The sequence below is a fragment of the Solea senegalensis genome, linkage group LG4, assembly GCF_019176455.1.
Source record: "Solea senegalensis isolate Sse05_10M linkage group LG4, IFAPA_SoseM_1, whole genome shotgun sequence".
Taxonomy (NCBI): domain Eukaryota; kingdom Metazoa; phylum Chordata; class Actinopteri; order Pleuronectiformes; family Soleidae; genus Solea; species Solea senegalensis.
In genome coordinates, this window is record NC_058024.1 from 9,648,698 (window position 1) to 9,671,225 (window position 22,528).

At 39.3% G+C, this 22,528-nt stretch overlaps 1 protein-coding gene across 2 annotated transcripts in view; it reads right to left on the reverse strand.

Annotated features, from left to right (window-relative positions):
- LOC122767906 (histone deacetylase 7-like) overlaps positions 1-22,528 on the reverse strand; it is a 53,998-nt gene that overhangs the window by 21,688 nt on the left and 9,782 nt on the right. For both annotated transcript variants that reach the window (XM_044023476.1, XM_044023477.1), the window contains exons 2-12: positions 11,674-11,858; positions 9,930-10,017; positions 8,596-8,710; positions 7,823-7,887; positions 6,462-6,575; positions 6,051-6,148; positions 4,921-5,019; positions 4,396-4,549; positions 2,236-2,489; positions 1,273-1,518; positions 68-266 (exon numbers count right to left, since the gene is read on the reverse strand). In XM_044023476.1, coding sequence (XP_043879411.1) covers positions 68-266; positions 1,273-1,518; positions 2,236-2,489; positions 4,396-4,549; positions 4,921-5,019; positions 6,051-6,148; positions 6,462-6,575; positions 7,823-7,887; positions 8,596-8,710; positions 9,930-10,017; positions 11,674-11,805 — 1,564 coding nt within the window. In that variant the 5' untranslated portion in view covers positions 11,806-11,858. The remainder of the gene's footprint in view (positions 1-67; positions 267-1,272; positions 1,519-2,235; positions 2,490-4,395; positions 4,550-4,920; positions 5,020-6,050; positions 6,149-6,461; positions 6,576-7,822; positions 7,888-8,595; positions 8,711-9,929; positions 10,018-11,673; positions 11,859-22,528) is intronic.

The following is a 22,528-nucleotide window of genomic DNA, read 5'->3' on the forward strand; positions in this document are numbered from 1 at the left end:
CTTAATTTCCTTCCATAGAATTTCATGATCTCCTTTTTTTAAAAAAAAAACATAGTGTTGTTATTACCTGTGGTAAAGCGTAGCTGGACATCTGCAGCAGGGCTGGACAGTGACACTGAAGGTATGGTCGTGGCAGGTGGATGTGGAGGAGGCAGAGAGGTGGAGGCTGGTGAGGACCGGGTTCGAATCAAAGGCTGATGAGGCCAGATTAGGGCAGGTGTACTCAGGGAGTCCATCTGAAGACCTGGACCAAGTATCACCTGCCTCTGTGGTTTCCAGAAGGAACAACAGGGAATTCATTTACCTTCAACAGCACATAACAAAGTGGAACCTGAGCAATCTTTTCACTTCCACTCACCTGTGCAATTATTACAGCATGTTTAGAGCAAGCACCTCATAAAGACGATGCAGCGCTGCCAAAAATGTTGGCCAACATTGCCACAACACAGTAACTCACTCTTTTCATCCTGCATAAATAAAGCTACAGCGCCCTCCGATGTCAAAATAAAGGATTTCATGTATATGAGCACAAGGAAGTGTTGTGCATTTCAACCGTTTTTTTTTTTCTTTGCCATAGTCACAAGATTAATAATGCATTTAATTAAAAAACATTAATTCTTAATATTAAACAAGTGTCATCATATTGGAAGAGCTTAATTGGAGGTTAGAATGTGCAGGTCCAATAAAAGCAGCTGAATGAGACCACTGAGGTACAATAAACATAAAAATGTATGCTACTAAGCTGAATTCATGGTGTATATAAACATACGGTTCCCTTGGGCAACCACCAGCTTTGTAGATGGCCCTGCTGATGCAAAATTATGGATTTATGTCTGTCAAATTCCGAGAACTTTGTCATTTCGAATGGAATGCTGTGACAGAAAGTTGGTATTATATATTAGAACGCAATCTCTTTTTTTACAGCAGCCTATTTCTACTTGAAATAGAAGGACAAACACAGCTGTTACCAATGAAATGAATTAAGATTCCACTCCATTTGAGTTTAAGACGGCCAGGGATTTGCTATTGTTCACGTGCAAGGGGAGAATTACTTGACACTCATTGAGCTTGTGGAAGCTGATTTTTCATGAACATGTTCTAATTTGAAATAGTGCATACACATTCTTGTGCTTTCTGGTTGTATTCTAATAAAAAAAATAATTGAGGAAAAAATAAAAAAAAGGTCATTCTAACTTTGCTCCAACAGCTATTCTAATGGTGGCCTAAGACTTCTGCATAATACTGTACATTTGCTGAAATGAACCGAGTTACCTGACTGAGGGGATGTGTGGGCTCGATCAAACTCTCCCGTGAGGAGGTCGTGGACTCTGTGCCACAAACCGAGTCTGTGCTCGCCGTGCTGCGTCTCCTGTGGTAGCCATCGTCACACACCGATTCTTGCTCCGAGCTGCACACGGAACCTGTCCGCGAACCTGTCCCCGATCCTGTCTCCTCCAGGTCCATGTCCTCTGATGGAATCTGACTGAGACGAGGCTTCTCACTGGTTTGGCTCATGGGCTAATTTAAGGAAGATGTTTCACAGTGTTATAGGTAATTTGTTCTTTTTAACATGTGTTTGCATACAACTCAAAAACACATCATTTTAAAGCTGCAGTGCATAACCTTTAGGTTTTTTTTGTTGTTGTTGCTGTTGATGTTATAATTCTGCCTCTGTTTGGGTGTGAACAGAAACAATAGTATTGCTCAGTCAAGCAAAATATTAGACCAGACTGAGGGAGTGACTGTGTGTATACAGTGGTGGACAGAGAGAAGAAGCAACCTTGGGTTTCATGAAAGGTGCTATAGTTTAATTTTAATTATTACTATTATTATTATTATTATCATTATTATTATTATTATTATTATTATTATTATTATTATTATTATTATTATTATTATTATTAATAATAAGAGGTGATTATGAAACTGCAGAATAACTGTTTTTGAGCAGTCATATTCCAACCAGTTTACTCTAGTACAATGTTGCCTTTGCCTGTCTTCACATAAAACACACTTCCTGTATGCAGTGTGGGAATGGTGTCATTAAATCTACACACAACGGTGTGAGCTCATTTGACAATGGTTTGAATCGAGTGGACATTTCATTTTCTTTAAAAGTTAGGCACTACAGTGTTAAATGTTCAATTACAATTGAATACACCCAATCCACAAATACATTTTCACAATAACTAATATTTTTCCAGCATGTTTGTGTCCATGCCCGCCTCCTCTCACCTTACTCAGAAGTACATTCTGTCTGAACCTCTCCAGCCCGCTCTTGTGATATTGTTGCAGCAGCTGGTGCTGAGTGTGTGAGTGCTGGGCGGCCTGCAGGGCAAAGGGCGAGTGGCTGTAGGGCGGCGGCTCCGAGCGCGTTCTCGCCACAGGTCTGTGTGACGGTAAGTTAACTATGCCTCCTCTGGCGTCCCTTTTGGAGGGGGACGGTGGGTGAGGCTGCTGCTGCAGAGGAATGGAGCTCAAACCATGAACTGCAAAGAGGAGGAGACCGAAACATGGGTCACAACCAGGAATAACCTAACTCAACGCAGAACAGAGAGTCATGAATAATTGTGGAAGAGGGTAGATATGGATGTGTTCTGTGTGTGTGTGCAGCTTCAAATGGGCACTTTGGGCCAGCAGAGTGCGCCACTTAGTCAAACTTTTAAAGGCCCTTCTAATAAGGACGGACATTGGAGATTAGCAGTAGTTAAAAATGCTGTGACCCATCACTTATCTATGTTACTGTATATGTCCTTATTAAATTAACACTGAATAGATAAAGAGGTGAGCAGATAGAAGGTGACAGAGGGGTGAGGGATAGAGAATAAACTTGACAACTTGACAATATTTGGGCCAGATAGTTGAAAGTCAACGAAAAGGGGATGGAAAACAGTACAATTAAAAAAAGGAAAGAGGAGGAGAATGTGTTACCTCTTCAAATTAGACAGGCCCCCTTCACTGCCTGCCTTTATATCCTTTCTTAAAAGTCACCTCCTTTCCTCGGCTTTAAAACAATCCAAGCATGAAATAATGCTTTTATTTTTGCTTGTTTCATTTGCAGCTTTTTACTTTTCGTTCTCTTAATTTGAGGTGATTTTTGCCCATGTTGTTCTGTCTTGGGTTTTTACTGTACTATAGTGCTTTAAAAATAAAATAATGTACCTTTTTTTTTTTTACCTTTTTTTGTTTTGTTTTACTGGAGAGCTCAGGGATGATCACATCAGTTGTATTTACAACATGCAGTATAAGTATAACTGCATCACTGAGGGGAGGGCGCTCTTGTGCTGCTTAGACAATGTGGGCCAAAAGAATGTGGCACCAGACAGAGGACATAAATATTCCAACAGTCTCTTTCACAACAGACATGTTGACATGTTTCTGCATGAGTGGAGGTGTTAATCATGTCACTAATGAAGGCTAAATTTAATGAAATTATCTCAATATAAAACACCCTCAACCCTGAACCCGTCAGGACCTTTGTACATTATTAATCTGTGTGCTGTGAAAAAAAAGCACCTATTGTAATTTTACGGGATTCTTGATGTAATTGGTTAAACTTTGAGGAAGAAAAATTGAAAATGAAACAAAAAAATGGAAGAAGAGAAAGCACCTAGAATGCGCAAACCTCTGCCAAGGCCACTCAGTTTCCCCCCAGTGTCAACACACTTAAGTATCTAGTTATTTCTTTCTCGGGCCAAAACCTACATCCCCAGGAAATGTCCTTAACATCCATCCTTACATTTTTGAGTTATGCAGCAGAAACAGAACCTCTCTGGCAGAGGTAAAAAATACACACATGTGTTTTCTCCATTATATGGTTAACTATCATGTTCATAAATAAACTGGGTGGATTATGTCAAAGAAAAGGTGCAACTCTAACAAAAATGGAACAAAAGGAAACGCCAAAGTGTTAAAGTTAAATCAATACTGCAATTATTGAGATTGAAAAGGCTGCAATACAACTGTTCTATATTTGATTGTTCATGTTGTATGCCAATTTTAAAATGCAAATGCTCTTTTGTTGTTTAACTGTTTAAATTATCACTCTTATATTACAGTATTGAATATTTTGACAGTATCTGATGTGTTCCATCTTCTTTTTAATTATATTACACAGTAAAAACTGTTCGGAATCATGACTACAACTCATATTTGCATTTGCAATATGTCATACCCAGGAAACGTAATCAATATCCTTAACTATTTGAGTTAGGTTGCTCAAAATCAGACAGAAAAATTTGGTCAAAACAAAACCTCCTTAGCGGAGGTAAATACATACAAGGCTAATTGATAAAGTGACCATTTTCTCAATTAACGTCCTAAAATTATTGAAGTTCCACCATAAGATTATTCAAAAATGCATCAATACAATGTTTTCATGTGTGCATGACTCACAGGAGACTAGCTGATGGTGCACCAGTCTAGAATGTGGTTCCAGAATGAGAACAGGCTGCAGGTGCTGGGCCAAGGCTGAACCGCTTCCTTCCATAGGCAAGTAGACCTGATGCAGAGCAGACAGGGCCAAGGGCTTGGCTAATCGCAGGTCAGCCTGGGGGAAATGAGGAAGAAAGGAAGAGAGAAGAGGTGAAGGCAAAAATGGATGGGGTTAACTGGGAATTGTGGAAGCTCTCATCATGGCTGCAGCTTACACAAATAAGCAAGATGAGGAGTGCAGTGCAGAGGGTGAAGGTTTAATGGGCTGTTAACAGACTCATCAGTGAACACGTAAACAGTGGGAGTGAAATACCACATGACTGATTCACCACAGAAGACAAGAGGGAAGTGAAAGCCTGGATAAACTACATGTTTCCGTGAGAGACCAAGTGTGCAGACACTATTTTAGACATTCACTTACAGATACACAGGTTAATCGCGTCATTTAAGTCAGACGTTTTCTATATGAGGGTGATCATTGCTCACATGTGCAGGATTTCCAGCAGTGATGTTGGGCATGGCAGTGGGATTAGGTGGCAAAGTGAAATGGGCCAGTCTACCATCCTTCAGCAGCAATCGCTGAGCCTTAATGAGACAGATATGTTCATGAGCATAATCCATTTTCAACATTAAAACTATCAAAACATAGTATATTTGAGCCCTCTCCTTGTATCCTCTCCTTGTATCATGTACTGTACGTTTAAAGGGAAGTAGTAGAAATGTGGTTGTACGAGGTAATGACACATTGTCAGCACTGATTTCACCACCATCGCAGTAAACACAAGAAAGAAAAGAAAAAAATATTTTAGCCATTTAACTAAAGGTTCACCCAATCCAATCTAAACTATCTTACGAATTGCTGTCCTTTATCTTACTGTTAGACAAGTTTGTAAACCGCTCTTTGTCTCTAGCACAAAGCCCATAGAGAAAATCTGCATTTTTTAAGAGCTGCTGGTTTGTTTCTCTTAGGTAAACCCGAACAAGGGATGTCAAACACAGACATCACAACATTTGAATTTGTCTGATCTGGATCTGCGTATTGTGATGTAAAAACATAAATCCACATAATTTTCTCTGTAGACTTTGGTGTAGGGTGAGCGAGGCGAGTGAGCAGTTTACAAAGTGAATCAGAAGAGGTTGTCTAACATTTTCTTAAAATAGTACAAAGAACAAATAGGAGCAAATTCTCAAGATTTAATTAGGGGTGAACTATATATAATTGGGAAAACATTTTGTTAAGTGGCTAAAAACTGTTTTTCCCTGTGTCCTTGCTGGCAGCAATGCTTTCAGATTAAGAGTGAGCCTCCATGTCAGTGCTGACATTGAGTATGCTAATCATGGTAAAAAAATAAAAAGGGTTCATTTACCAAATTTAAAATGGATTGACAGTGGCAGAGGGCATCATGCAGTAAATAAGGCTTTAAGTTTTTTATCGTTAAAAGCAGAAAACAAATGGGGGTCTTGGAATTGGTGACCTATAGAGTTAAGACAAAAATAATTAATGCATGAAGGTCTGTGTGTTTCGTTTTACCTCAACCAAGGAGGCTATGGCTGGCTCACAAACAAACAAAGAGGTATGCCATATTAAGAGAATTTTAATGTAAGAGAAATTTCACCTCATGAGAAAGTGGAATGGCCCCATTATCTGAATGCAGGCTGTCGTTGGGTGAGCTACAGCCTGACGCTGGATTGCTGTTGCTGCTGGTGGACGAGTCTGGGGGACAGAACAGAAGATTGATAAACTCAAGGTAGATGTTCATGTTCAGTGTACATAGTGTACATATACACTAAAAATAAAAACACTATTACAGCATTTCAGTTTTACATAATTATCGCATTTCCTTCTTCTAGTTGTTCGTTTGCAGAATGAATGTAAGAATTTACGTATAGATAACTGGGCCTGAAATGAGCTTCCCCTGCTTCAAAGACCAGCAACTGCTACTGAGGTAATACATGTCAAACTTGGATATAGAGCAAGAAAGCAAATCAATGAGAAGCACAAGGTCATATGTGGAGTGATACTCTACCAAGAGTTTCTGTCCTGTGCTTGACAGCAGGAGGGGCACTGATCTTTCGCTGCAGCGGGTTCGGCCTCGTATTAATGAGCTTCTTCAACTTCCACTTCAGAGTGGGTTCAGAGACTGCACACACAGACAAATGAAGAGATGAGGAAGCACATGCACACAGACGTAGATGATAAACAATACCATACATGACAGTAAATCATCAGTGACACATCTACTCAGGAATACTAATACTATATCCATGTATCATGGTACCACGTTAAAGTCGGTCTGCAAAAAAAAGCTGAACCAAGCAAAAGAACAATTTCTACTTTTATATTTTTCACACTGTGTTGGGCAAATTCATCAGGAAGTGTAATACACTTCTTTATTACATGTTATATAGTAATATTACTTCACTTATTACTAAACAATCAGAGCTACTACTTGCTTTTATTATGATTCATGTCATTTCAGTGTCTACCTTTTATTTTGATGAATGTCATTTTAGGGTGCTTTTATTCTAAGGGAATAGTGCTATACAATAAACTTGCCTTGCCTAGCCTTACAAACATGGCAGCCTCTTAAAAATCATAAAATCAGTCGTACACATATACAACATCATAATGTCTACTCACACAGTAACTTAGCGTTACTTTGCTTAGTAATTAAAATCACATTTTTATTCACTGTAGTCCCTCAGACTACTCTTTACTGGGTAAAGTAATAATATTACAGTAATAAATTACTTAGCGATGCCTTACTGGCCAACACTTGTCACGCTCCAATAAGCTGAAACAAACAATCAAACAAAGTTGCTGGCTTAGAGTGGATAAAAGGCAGCTGTGTTGTCACTGGGCCAATAATAACATAGGAGGGTGTGTGTTTGTGTGTGTTTGTGTGTGTGGGTGTGTGTCTGTATGCATGCTGTTGCCTCTGGGGTTCCAGAGCAATGCAAATATAAAATAGCTTTCTGAATGGCGAGTGCACTTGATGAGATGGAACCACTCCCACTCTCCGCTCCACGCTCCGCTCTCTCACACAGTTTTACACATACCTTGGTTTGCGTTATGTAACTGTTTTTGTCATTGTCTCGCAGGATTGCTGTCATGTTGTGACTGTTGAGACTCGCAGGCCTGTTGCTGGACAAGTTTACCACAATGCAAACTGCCTATGTTCATTCCTTGCTCCTCTAAATACAGTAGGTACAGAATGTAATGACCGTTTGCACAAAAGAATATCACTCTAAACGGACAGATACGCGGCCAGTTGACTTTGAGTTCAACTCAGATTATAAAGAACACAACACAAGATAAACAAAAGACCTTCACACCTTCAGCCTCAGATCACACATGAGGGACACAAAACACCCAGAGGGGTCTCACCTGTTCTACGCAGGGCGAGGTCCTTACGCTGGTCACAGGATGGAGGCTGAGGCTTTGGGGAGAGCCTAAGTAAAAAAATAAAAAAATAAAAATGATACAATTACAAATCTATATAGCGAGATTTTTTGTGACATTTATCATATTCATCAACTAACAGACCACTTAAATATATATACATATACATAGTAATATGTGACATTTCTGCATTTAAATATCTTAAAATCACCTGATGCATCTTACATATTTGTTGTGCACATACATTGCCAAAAATGTTTCCAACACTCTCTAAATCCATAGAAATCCTATTTTAATCGAAGCGTCATTGTGGTCGCCTTTAAATTTTAAGTGCAAAAGCACAGGAGAACCAAACAAGAAAACACGGATTTATTCCCATGAGGGTTAGGGTTCTGCTGATTCTCAATGACATCAAACTAGGTCTTTTGTTATTGCGTTGATCCCCTTGTGACACAAATTACATGTTGTGCGTTAAGAAAAAGTCAAAGAATCCATTTTTAAATTCTGTGACAATCTGTGTGATATTATCCGAGACATGAAAATCTATTGTCTTAAGTCTTATGTTGCGTTCGTCCAGTTTGTCAGGGGCAACACTAAGGGTTTATTAATTTGAATAAACCACCCAAAAACAATTCATATGTTCATATGTGTACTGTGGAGAATTCCATGGGGTCTTTGAGCATAGATTACAATATATAATAAAATTCATAAAATTGATCGAATTAGACTGGACAATGGAAAAATGTTGTCCTTCTCACCTGTATCCTGATGTCGGACTGGTGTGGTTGGGAGTGACCCGGTCATGGCTCGGCTGGTTCTTCATAATTATATGTTCACGGAGTTTCTGCCTTACGAGCGGACTGGCTATAGCACCTTTAAGTCAATAAAATAACACCATCACATACATCCATGCCATAGGATAGCCAGAAAAAGCAGCTAATTGTCTAAAACAACAAAATGTCCATGAGGCTGAAGCCATCACAGTTCACTACACTTGGTATCCCATGATATAAATATTTTCTGTCATATGATGCATTATTATTGCGATTTTATTATCAAAATATGCTTTAATTTATTTTCACACTCAACCATATTTGTGCACATTATCCTTAAAGCTTACAGATACACAGGAAACAGATGAATTAATATTAATAATGTGACAAAAAAATGTTACTTGCTTGCTTCATCAAAATGGTACGAAGTGCTGTAATGTAACAAAACCTTTTACTTAAGTTACAAAAAACACTGTCTACTGTTTTGGGGGCAAAGCTTTGACCAGAGGGCCAACAGGAGAGAGTGGGACAAAATCACTTTGTCAGAGTTATAGACCCATGCTTCTCAAACTGTGGTACGTGTTCCACCAGTGGCACACAAGCTTTCTCTGGTGGTATGTGAATAAAAAATCAGAAATACTGTTCTACTGTATATACCAGGGTATGTGATCAGAGTGGAACTGAGGAATTTTGACCTGAGTGTGGAGAAAATGAAACAAATAACAAAAAAAAACCTAACCCTAACCCTTATTTATGAAATCATTGTAATTAGAGTCACCTTATCGCTTGCATCATCTTAATCTAATGTCACTGCACCAGTATGTGAAGTGTATGTGAGGAAGAGGAGGATGATGAGAGAGCAAATTATCTGTTGGGAATAAATCTCCTGTGAAAAGTCTGTAGCTGACTTTGCTCGGTCAATTTACGCCACTGTATTGGTGTATTGGTGATAATGGTGTTACTTCTAGAGCTCAATATTTTAACAGCACTTTCAAGTAACTCATATAAAATACTATTTTTGTCCACAATGTTTACCCCAACAACAGAAATCCACCCCAACCCACTTATTGTGAGAGCTTTTAATTGCATTTATTGACACAATCCTACATTCTACAGAGGTGATGTATCATTCAGTTTTCCTGAAAATAAACTTCTTTTATAACTTATAAGAATTTACATTTCCATGGAATGAGAGGAGAGGTTGCAGCACACGTGGAAATCCCCCTCTGTTTTCATTTAAACATACAGTGTGTTGTGACTCAGATGAAACGTCTTTCAGGAAACCTATGAATAAACAGTAAGGCACAGCAGATACTCACTCGGTTCTTTTTTATTCTTTCGAATCAGCTGTTGTAGCTCCTCTCTTCTGTCATCCTCCATCTCTCTTTGCCTTTGGTCAGTGTTATACTGCAAAGAAGAACATTTTAAACCTGATCAGTCAAGTCTGCTTTTACAACATGTCTCCTATTTATAGAAAGAGGAACAAAGATTGCGGTCGTTACTGCCAAACAAAATCTACGTGGCTATACTATACTATATGAAATATTACCACAGCATTTGCAGATTGAACCAGGATCAAATGGTGTTCACAGCCACCTCCCCCACTTCCTATAAATGTCTGCATAATGAGCATTCACCCTAAACTAGCTGGGCTGTTGTGGATGACTTTTATAAGCGTTTCAATGCGAGTCCCACCCAAACAAAATACTCATGTGCTAATGTTGCAAGATGTGGCAAGACACACATTTGAAATATCATGCCCATAGTCACATTAAACCACTAAATATGTGCTTAACCTTTCTCTGGTGTTCCACGAACCCTCCCCTTTTTTCATGGCTAATGTGACCGGTATTTTTTTAACTGCTAAGGCTACCTGTTGTGTTTTATTGTGGCTATCTGGTGAGTGTATGTATGTGTGTGTGTGTGTGGGATTGTTTTCATGTCCTATTCCTGTGATTTATGTAAGTAGGAAGCAAGTACATTTTATTTATATAGCACAGTTCACAGATATGGAATCACAGGGCGATACAAGTAAAAGAATAAAACATTAAGAACCCTAGTCTAACTAAAAAGCGTGATTAAAAAGAAAAGTTTTGAACTGCTTTTTAAATGTCAACAGTGTGCAGGCAGCGAATGGGGAAAGGGAGAGCTAGTTGCTATTTGACCTGCTGACCTCAGACTGCGGGCCGGGGTGTGAAGCTGTAGCAGGTCAGAGATGTAAGGAGGACTGGTAACCAGTGAAGGGAGGCTAAAACAGCCTTGTAGCAGAGTTGTGGCCGACCTGAATGTGGTCAAGTTTATTTAAACAGGTAAAAAGACTATTACAATAGTCCACATGTGTGGATATAAAAGCGTGAATAATCATCTTCAATTTAACCTTGGGACACAAGGGGTTTCAATTTAGAGATATTATGGAGATGGAAGAAACTGTTTTGTATTAACTGTATACTTTTTAGAATGTTGCCCAAAAGACATTGCAGTCAAGGATAACACAGAGGTTCCGAACATAGGGCTAGACAAAAGAAGATAAAGGGCCTAATGTCAGGGGCAACACTAAGGGTTTATTTAGTTGAATAAACCACCCAAAAACAATTCATATGTTCATATGTGTACTGTGGAGAATTCCATGGGGTCTTTGAGCATAGATTACAATATATAATAAAATTCATAAAATTGATCGAATTAGACTGGACACTGGAAAAAAGTTAGTAGTCATAAACAATGAGCAGCTGTTGCTAGCTATGCTTAGCAAAATAACCCTTTTTGAATGGAAATTGTCTTCTTTTTATTATTTGATTTATAACATCAGAAACATTTGTCTGAGCAGTTCATTATGTCAATCACCAATGTCATGTGTTATTCAACAGAAAATTATGTACATTAAGATGAAAAAACAGGACATCAGTGTGATGGACAGCTTGCAGGTGATGTCTCTGAACTTGAGTTGCAAGAATTATAATTGCTTCAAATATCAAGGCATCAAAATGGGATTTGCAGCAGGTGGACTGTTTTCTGTTCTCTGTAACATAGACTGATGTAATTGTTCATAATTGTTCTCCTCACCTCCAAACACTGCTGGGAAATCTGTGAACAGTGCTGAGTGGTGAGGGGTCCCAGGAAGAAGGGAGGGCGGGGGGCCAGCATCACAGAATCTGGACCTGGATGTAACAGCCTCTGGGTCACACGTAGGTCCATGGGCTGCTACCCACGTACGGATAAGGAAACCTGTCGGCTGATGATCACATCAACTGTAGAAAAACAGAGAGGAAAAAGATAACAGCACATTAATTTGTGCAGGGAAGGAAGTAGTGTCTAATATTATAGGTGTTAATAACTTCATAGTTTCAGGTCTTGAATATGTTGATTTTATAGTGTCCTACATGGCTATCATGGATAGATTATCATCTAAAATAGCACAAATAAAAAATAGAGATAAACTAATCAGTCCAGCCAATTAACTTCCAATAATCTAATGTGTTGTAATCCATATAAATCCATACTGATATTGAAAGTAAAGGACAATTTTATGGCCACTGACTTTGAATATGGCAAATCATAAATAGTATACTTTTAAAAGATCCGTAGGACAGACACACACCCACTGGTTCTGCAATTGTTTCACAATAAAAGCTTTTGTTGAAAACAACAAAAACAACAAACAAGAATGGAAACAGGAAACAGAAATGCTAGAGCTTTTACTTTGATAGAACATGATCGGGACGTGTTGTTTTTGTGACACATGCGACAGTTAAAGCCTTTGACCTGCTGCTCGACAGAGCTGAGATTTACCAGCTGTGGTGAAACCTCTAATTATACTTTTTTAACTGCGAGTGCAGAGAGAGGGAGGGAGAGTCAAAAAAGCTGATTGTTGTATGCCTTGTGAGAGATATCACAAACTATGCTTTCAAGTCAAGCCACTTTGTGTATCATTTAATCCTCAAGTTAATAATTAAATTAATTACTAATATTATTTTATTAGATGAGGAGGAAAAACCAGAATCTGCCAGACAGACCACTCATAAAAAAATTAAATAAGCATCTAAAATCAAGCATCAGCTGCACTGATTTGTAAAGATCGGCATCAGCCAAAGACAAACCCCATATATAGGTTGACCTGAGCAAATATCGTTCATGCAGAGTTCATAACAAAGAAGGTGAGATATAGGAGGAATGTTCATATAAACATTGACAAAGGAGTCAAAGAACAGTTGGGACGTCTTTCTGTTTGTGCTTCACGTAAACATGATCAAGAGTACACTTGATTTATCTGAAGTATATGCCCAGATGTGTTCTTGCACTTGAAATCAGCATATTCACCGGACTATATTTCATTTTATTCAAGTCTTCCTGCCTCAAGCAGACTGGTCATTGAAAGAAAAAGCGGGTTTGAACATTGTGTGGTCATTTGTGTAAGGTACTTCCGTCTGTCATCCCCAGTCGAGGTTTTACAGAAATGAAAGAAATAAAAAGCTAAATTTAGCCAAAGGGAGACAACTGAAGCACTCATCACTGTCCCAACTAAAGACAGATGTCTTTTTATTGGGGAAAATGTCTAAAGGACTACTGTATATGTGAAAGCATCCTCACTACGACTACGATAGCATGAATGGCACAATATGGGCCTTATGCTATGAGTCATACAACATAAACAAAAGTTGATGATTACTGGTTCTGAGGAGAATTCAACCAAAAATGTATTCTCCACTTATTTTGTGTGACTCATTATAAAAAACGTTTGCAGATCACTCGATACCTGATACCAATAAACATGGCGAGGAATGTTTCGGCACTGATACAAAAGACTAGACAGATACAGTGTGCAAGGAGACACCTCGCTGCCTCTGGGGTAGAGGGACAGTGGGAGGGAGGGAAGGATGTGGAAATTTACAGAACTCTTGAGCCTGAATGACTGCAACCCAGAATATTACCCAACATTACTCACATAATTCCTGTAAGTGGATTTGTATCAGTAACAACTTGGACAACCTCCAAAACAAGTGAATAATTGTGATTCAAGTATGTATGATCCTGTGGTGGGAGAGGCACTGTTTTCACTGCAAACGAAAACGCACAAACACACAATGCACTTAAGGTTGTCCTTTTTTCTTTTTTTTTGAAGTTCATCCACAGTAGCTGCAGCAAATATAGTGCACGGGTTTTAAACAATGCTTGCAACAATTCCATATGTCAGAATGGTAACAGTATCAGATCTAAGTTTTTAGCGGCGCTGGTGCAATGGAACAGACTAAAAACAAACTTCCCCATAAAAGGCTGCACCCAAGTTATCAAACTTCCCTTCCATGCAGCTAAGCCAGGTAGTCACACAGACCCAGGCAGAATCATTTAGACTGAGTCACAGAGAGAAATAAGGTCTGAAGGTGTTACAGGTTGACAGAATTCCTCTGTAAAAAAAAAACACTCCCACGCTCTTATTACTGCAGGTCAGGTCAGACTTGCACACATGGAAAGTCTGATGATGTGTTAATGAGAACAGAATGAGTTCAAGTAGAGCTGGGCGATACTTCAATAACAGCAGGACGATATTATTTCTATGCATTCATGCATTTTGCAAACACTCCTTTTTTTTGAAATAACACACAATTAATGAATTAAACGTACTAGCATGTCATTAAAAATACAAAAAATATGCACATGCACACAGCTGGGACTGCTCACAAATAAACAGACCTTTCGTTAGATCTTCAAACTGCCTGTCAAACATTCTAATGACAGCACTGAGGCAGTGGTTGTACTTATTTCTTTAGCTTTTTATTCCGTAAAAATGAAAGAGCACAAGCTCATTATCGTACAACAATACCTCCATACCTCTTTTTTTCTGGTTCTTCACTAGATCACGCTTGGTGCGTTTGAATTAATCTCGCTTTGTTCCATTTATGCATTCGATGTGCAGAGGCAGTAAGACTCAGGCAAACACATGGTCAATAAGCCTCTCTTACAGTGCATGCATTCCTCTAACACACTTCTCGCACAGTACAGTTCTTGGAATCCTGCCGGCTAACTTAAGGAAGCTGAGACATGTCAGACAACACTTAATGTCAGAGAGAATTACGGCTGCATGAAGCCTCCCTGACTGTATGTCACTGTCGAAGCCGACAGGGCCTTTAAGCTTTTTTTCTGATTTAAAAAAAGATAAGGAAGTTTCAGTACAACGGTTTGAATTACCATAAAAAATGTTTGCGTTCACAAAGGAAATCAGACCATCACTGGAGGAGCAGGATGGTGGTGGTGGTGGACTGAAAGAAGCATGCACTCTCTCACACACATGTACACATGATTACCGAAGAAGTCAGCTCTCCTGACAGAGAGGAAATGATCAGGAAGTCAAACAGCGCAGAAACACCTGTGGTGTGTTTTTACCCTGAAAACCCAGCGAGAGCCAGCCTGAAGCAAACGGGTGTACCATGAACAATGCGACACTGTTTGTGCTCCGAAAAACCTGAGGTCTACACTGAGTCAGTATCATTTAACGCAGTTTCTATGTCATTCTTAAAAGCATCGTTGAGTGTAGTGACACTGAAATATGACAGACTTGAAGTTCAAGTCATGTTACTTTTATGACTGGACACAAAACCAGCTCAGTCACTGCACCCAGACCCTCAGGGGTTTCAAAAGCTGTTGATCACTTCCTATAATATTACAAAGAGAGGACTTTCACAGTTCATGCTCGTTTCAAGTCTCATGACAAATTGCAAGAGAAAGCACTCAGACAACGCAGACCTCCACCATGGCTGTCAAGGCATCCAAAAGCATCATTCCCACGAACATAAATGACTGGTGAAGAAATTGCTGCATTACCACCAAAATCTTAACATTTATTAATCAAAATCTTGTAACTTTTTCAGTTATGTCGCTCACAATGTAAAGGAAAAAAATATAACAAAAGCATAACCTCTTGTTACCTCTGTGCTATACGGTGCAGATATTTTTAGTGCTGCTGATATTCATCAACTATGCACTGAAAACACAGATAAACAGTTTACAACTGAAAAGAAATGCTATTTCTGAGATACAATCTGGAACATTTCAAACATAACTGCATAGATAAGATCTGCACATTGTGTGTTGCTAAAAATAACCGGGAGACAAACTTCTGGTTTCTGTAATAGCACATTTGTTTCACAATCATCGTCCTCTTTCTGTGGGGCCTTCAGCAGTAACATGCTGAGGCACTGACTCACACACACACACACACATATACACACAAATATAGAGAGGCACAGCGCGAGAGAAACAGAGAAACAGTGACTTCCTGTTTCTAAAGTTAGCCTGCACCATAACATCCTCTTGGTTCATTTAGGCAAGCAGAGCCTTCTATTTTGGTTGAATGGCTTCAGCGGTTCGTTTCTGCAGCTTGAGAGAGTTACAGATGTCCATTATTTATATCCACAGTCTGGCTCTAAAGTGTACTTTGTTTATTGTTGGGCTGGAGTGAACTCCGCAGTGGTATTGCATGGATTTAAGGCAGGTTAAATACAACTCCATACAACTTTAACATGTCCAATACCTGATATTGATATCAGTGTAATAGTCATTTGACATTTTTTTGAAACATTTGTCCTGATGCATTTACTACAGTTATAACCAGCCATTCTAAAAAAAAGCATAAACTCTGGGCTGCATTTTAGTCTGGATGAACAAAAACCAAGAGAGTTTCTCACACGTTCGCTTCCTGATCTATGTCCAACCGAAATGCGACTCCACAATCAACGGTGAAACAAAAGCTCTGTTCAAACCTCAGTGTTTGGTCTAATGAAAGAAATCCTTGTTCTTACTTTTCATCATTGTCATTTCTCGTCTCTGAAACCACGCAAACAACTGCAGAGGAGAGAATCAACTTCCTGTTTCGACTGGCCTGCAGTGTAGACGATGAGTGAACCTGAATGTGTCTTGTGACACAGGTTGTTGAGACCTATTATAGTGGACGCACAAAACTTCTGAAAGTGAAGCTGAAATGCTTGAAAGAATACACAGACATATAGAAAGATGCTGTTACTGCTCTTTATTTGTTTTTTACATGTCTGTGCATAGTGAAGCGCTTATGTTATTTTAAGGCTTTTCTTTGGGTTGTATCAGATTTTATGTTTCTCTTTCCCTGATATGATTCTGACATACAAGTACAGCATCTGCTCATCCCTTATCAACAACCTGATGTCCAGAAAAGAACTACTATTGATGTTGTTTCTGGTGAAATATCAAGCAAACACACTTGAGATAAGGACAAATTCATACATTACCACAAAAACTACTTGATGCTAAAGTTTCTCCATACTGGACACCATCAGCACCAACCAACTATTGCTCTGATTTTCTGCATCCCTCCCCCGTCCTCGCGATTATAGGAATCCACAGCTGTTGGGGACATTCTGTCCCTCTGCTTCCGAGCAGCTGGAGTATCAATCTCTGTGTGAATGTGTATGTCCATGTCTGTGTGTGTGTGTGTGTGTGTCCATCCCAAAACACGCCAGGATATTAATAGCATGCAGTTGTTTCTTTTCAGTGTATATAACAGGTCTTTGTGTTTGCATAAGCGGGACCTGCTTGCGCGACAGTTGAGCGTACACTTGTATCACAACATCAGCGGTTGCGTGTGTTGGTGTCAGTGTATTAATAGCAACCATTTGTTTCTTCAGAAGAACCACTGTACTGTTCTTTGTACGAGTTCAAGTGTGTGTGACCCAGGCCCGTTATTTTTAGAGTCACCTGTCGGTAAACACTTGTGTCATTGTGCGTAACCAAGTGCACATATGACGGCTGTATGAGTGTGGTGTGGGTTTGTACGTGTATTAATAACTTTTCCCAAATTGCCCAAAATTGATTCTGTATGTGTATAGCAGGTGTGCGAGTGTCCGTCAATAACTGAAACTTGTATGTTTGCTTATATTTGACGATATTGATTTCTTGCAGTGCTGGCACAGGCTTGCGTTCATTTTACCAGTGAAATGATTCAAATCCAATTCAAATCTGACTTGTGAAATGTTGCAATGCAATTGTTTTTATTTTACAGAGATCTCTTGCATTTCTTATCCAAACAATGTCAACATCAGCACTACACACACTGGTAAGTTTGAAGCATGTCAAGCGAGCCGTTCGACAGTCATGTGATGTACAGACAGACTGATGTTCCTGATGTTCCTTAGATTTGATGGTTCACATCCATAACTGCCAGTGTCCTGCATCTGAATGACTGCCCTCTCAATTGGCACACATGCACATACTGTATATGCCTTTTTACATGCGTCATCAGCAACAGCAGAAAACGTCGTATTTGTGCAAACACTCGATACTGAAACGAGGGATAGGTAAGGTGATAACATGGCCACATATCAGATCTGATCCAGGATCCCGTACTGAAGTGACACAAATCTGGTGTCCACACAGCCCCGGAAATGTTTTTGATCTGAGTCACATCAAAGGAAAAATCAGCAGGCAGTAGAACTCGACATAACATCGGCCCTCCCTCTGGAGCCTACCTGTTATTCCAGGTGTGCATGAGACCTGTTTTAATTGGCCAGAGTCACAAAAAAACAACCTGTCTTGACCTGTCCCGATCTGCAGAAAGAATCACTGTCTTTTCTACGCAAATCAATTGTGGTGTAATAATAGTTTTTAATAGATGATTAAAGTAAGCTGCTTGTTCAGTCGAGCCAACAGTCCAAAGCAGAGGTCAAAACCAACATGAGGTTTTTCTGCGGCCAATGCCAAGTTTTAGAAATGAGTGCAGCCACTGGTTGATATGTGATGCCCCTGTTTGAAAGTATGGTTGGCCAAAATCCACCCTCTGCATCTGTTACACTAAGAAACCTAATGAACAGATGATGAACAACAACAATGGTCGGTTTTCCACTCTACAAGTTGTGTCTGCATTGTAATGCACTTAAAATAATGTATTAACTAAATATTAATAAAACTCTGGATGAAACAAATTTATGACATTTCTGAAATCAAATATTTAAACTAATATTAACTCTACCTCTGATCCAAATGCTATACACATGCATTGTAGACCAGTGCTATACTAACAGAGAGAAGCAACAAATCCTGATTTACCAAACCGGAATTTCTGCTTTCAAAAGTATTTGATTATCAAGAGAGTTGCCAGATATTTTTCAAAGATCTAAAAACAAATGTAGCCGATCAAGTACATCATATCTGAGATTTGGCATCCGTACAGCCTTCCATTTCCACCGTGTAATCCACACTACACAGCTCATTTTCCATTTCTGTCGAGGCTTATGAAGCAACAACTTATTATATCACATACATTCCTACACTTGACTGTCAGCGGGATAATAGCAGGAACTCAGTCGTGTAGTCTTCTCTCTTTCTCTCATCGCCATAAGTACTGTTTTGTACTGTCCCTGCCAATCTTCAACCAGGAGGTCAGAGGTCACACAGTTATAAGACTTCTCTTGATCTCATGTCCCTGAGGCGGCACGGAAAAAAGGTGAGGGGTCGCCAGCTCGCTGTGCAGTTGTGCGTAGATGAGAGTGTCACAAACTTGCATGCTCTTTTAGTGTGTTTCTCTAGGCTTGATTTCTCACAGCCAGAACAGACTGACAATTGTTGAATTTGTTTCATTATTTCTCCTTTGGGTTGCAAAAGGTCGTCTTTATTGGATGAGGATAGCAACAGGAAATTTTGGCCCAGGGTTCTGTCACAAGGTTGGCATGAGAATCAAACTTTGTGTAGCTTGAGAACAAAATAAGGTTGACCCCAATGAGTCAAAGCTTTGAGGATTGTACTGTTGCCATGGTAATCAATGTCCAAATTACTATTTAAAGTTCCAGTGCTTAGCTTTTAGAGATTGTTGTTGTTGATGATCTGCTTCTGCATATCTGTAAGTTTAAGTTTAAATTCATATTTGAGGTCATGCTTTTAATGAGACATATACACAAAATGAGTCATGACATACAAGACATAGTCCAAAAAAAGAAAAAGAGAAGAACAAAAAAACCAGAATGCAACAACGTGGTCAAATAATAAATAATGTTGACACATGTCTGCTTCATACTTGGTTTTCTCACTTCTGGATTTTGTCCACAGAGACTAGACTACCCACGTTAATCCCTGAGATTCCAGCGGTTTCCTCCACTTCTGTAAAAAAAATATTTTTCTTTCCAGCAATACAATTTTTTTCAGATACTAAAGATTTCCACGGAGATGTGGAAGAAGAAGTGACTGTTTGTGATATAAAAGCAGTCAAAAGGAATCAAATTGAATCGTTGACATGATGACCATCATCAAATCTAGTCGTGGCACTGGTGAAGATGCACACATTCAGTATTTCTTTAAGCCCAAATGTTTGTCAAATGACCATTTTAGATTAAATATTGTTCCGACAGACTGAAGAAAACATCTTTGTTTCTCATGAATCTGCACAAATATCACAGTCAGTCAAAATAATCGCAATTAGATATTTATTCAAAATCCTTCAGCCCTATTTGAAAGTAGCGCTGGCCGATTTCATAACAAATGGTAACTCAGGTTCTCATGCCCAGTTCTTCCTTTAACTCACATAATGTCTCTGCACTATATCACTGTCTATTATTACACAGTGGGTGAGAGGGTTATGTACACAGAAGGTCCTCTTTGTTTCACATACAGCCTGCTGTCAGCAAGAATAAGGTTACTGTCTTGTGTTTTACGGCTGGTTTAGATAAACTTACTGTCTTTCTTTTTACCCTTGATTTGACTAACAATCTCCATCTTTTTGCCTTACAAAAAAAACAACACATGCACTTGCATGATGCAGAGGGATGCATTTCTTTTGGAGGAGCAGAGTGTATCAGTAGTCAGCTGAGTTGATCTTAAATCAGGAACAGGAAATGTGATCTGGAGCGCTGACTGGTCCAGAACACTGTCCCTATTGTCAGCGCAGTGCTGTGGCTCACAGTGGGAAAGCACTGGGGACTTTTAAAGGTTATCAGCCTTGGGAAAGGATTGATATTCACGTTCACAAATAATGTACTCTGCTGCTGCCCAAAGTGGATACTTGATGATGGCCTAAGAGTTAAGTATGACTCTGTTGTGCTTCTTACTGGAAATGTATCGATGAATCACTCAGAAGTTGTGGAAGGTCCCTCACTGCTCACCTCAGTCATCCATAGAGCTTGCAATGTGAAAATACAACAACAACGGCATTGTTGTTTTAGGTTAAAGACCGTTAAGAACGTGTGTCCCAGTCAGAGCTGAAAAGATAACCTGGTTAACTATCAGTAATTAGAAGCGGGAGGTTAGTTTCCTCCTGCCACAGTTGCCATTATGATGCCCAGGGCCCACACTGTTTGCAATTACGCCCATCAGTGCACCCATGGGTTCTTAAAACGAGGTGTGGTCATGTGCTTTGTTGGCTCATTGCTATCTCGAGGCAGCAGAACGTCTAAAATCTATGGCACAGTATTTTTATGATAATTTAAATGGCACATTAGATGCACCTACCGATGCGCCGACAACAAACTGCAACACTGAATGCAACAACACGGCGCACAATAACAGAGCAGCTTGTTTCTTTGCCGCTCAGTTTGTGGCTGTTTGTCTCAACAAGACGCCAGACTTTGTATGAGAATAGACTGTGAGTGTTGAAGAAACTCTGCTCGCAGGGGAGTTACTTTTTCTGGGTACCAAAAAATAGAACAGTTGGGGCCAGTTATTTTGGTAAGATTCCTAATGGAAATGCAAAAGATACCGTACAGAAAACCCTCACAACCCTTCACCTACACGATCCTTCATTTCTCCAGATTCCTACAGACACAGGCTTTTAAAGGGAATGACACTTGATGTTATGACCTGAATAACAGACACTAAATGCATGCCTTGTGCCTCACTTTACACAGAGATTACATGCTGTGTAACAAGCAACAGTGGAGTCGGACACGTCCTAATGCACTTGTGCCGCTATAGATCATTTAAATAGGTCCCTTGGTTAATCTTTTATTAATATTTTCTTAAAAAAGAGTGATGTCCTGGATACTGCTGTACTGTCAGTCTTTTGCGCAGACGTACACATTCAAAGTAAATGATTATTTGCTGATCTGAAAAGATAATGGGAAAAAATAAAAGAAGGAAGGAGGGAAAGAATGTAGGTGGTGTCGATTCCTTTGGCACGGCCCACATGAAACTAATGTAACTGTATACCTACAACATCAATGAGGCAATGACCTCATCCTGTCCAGAGAGGGAACCTGGACACATGAGAACTTTATTCCACACATGGCTGCTGCTGCTGCTGCTGCTGCATGTGTGTGTGTTTTTATTTTCTAGGGACTGGGTGGGATCTAACAATTTTTACAGCTTCTGTCATAATACAGCACACACACAGTCAAACACAGCTGCCCACACCACGGCCAATCAAACAACCGAGCATTTGTTGCCCAGTAAGTGAATGAGTCAAACTTTTCAATGACGTTATGGGCAAAAATACACACAGTAGGAAATTCTACACTTACACACGGCACAATGAGGCCTTAACACTATAATTGCACAACAATTTGTCTTGTTTATCACCTCCAAATAGACCTGTTGTCTGTCAGATTAGGATCATTAGCAGGACATCTACTGTTACACGGTCCATTAGGCATTTATTCAGAGAGCAGTGTCTGACGCACATGTACTGTGATTAAAATATACATTATTTTCCTGTTCTCTGTTTCTCTTTTAATGTGTGGAGTGGAGCGGAACAATTTACCGTTGCAATTTCAAACAATTTAATCATTTAAATTTTTGTTATACTGAATATTAGAGCTGCGTATAGTCAAAAAAATGTATTGTGATTGTGATATACTTTATAAAAGGTAAGGTTTAATTGTCAATTTGAGAAATCATGAGGATTATTTTGTGATCAATTGTGCAGCTTTAGGTGCTTGTGCAAGTTAAGTAGCTAATATGTTTGTGTTTCAGT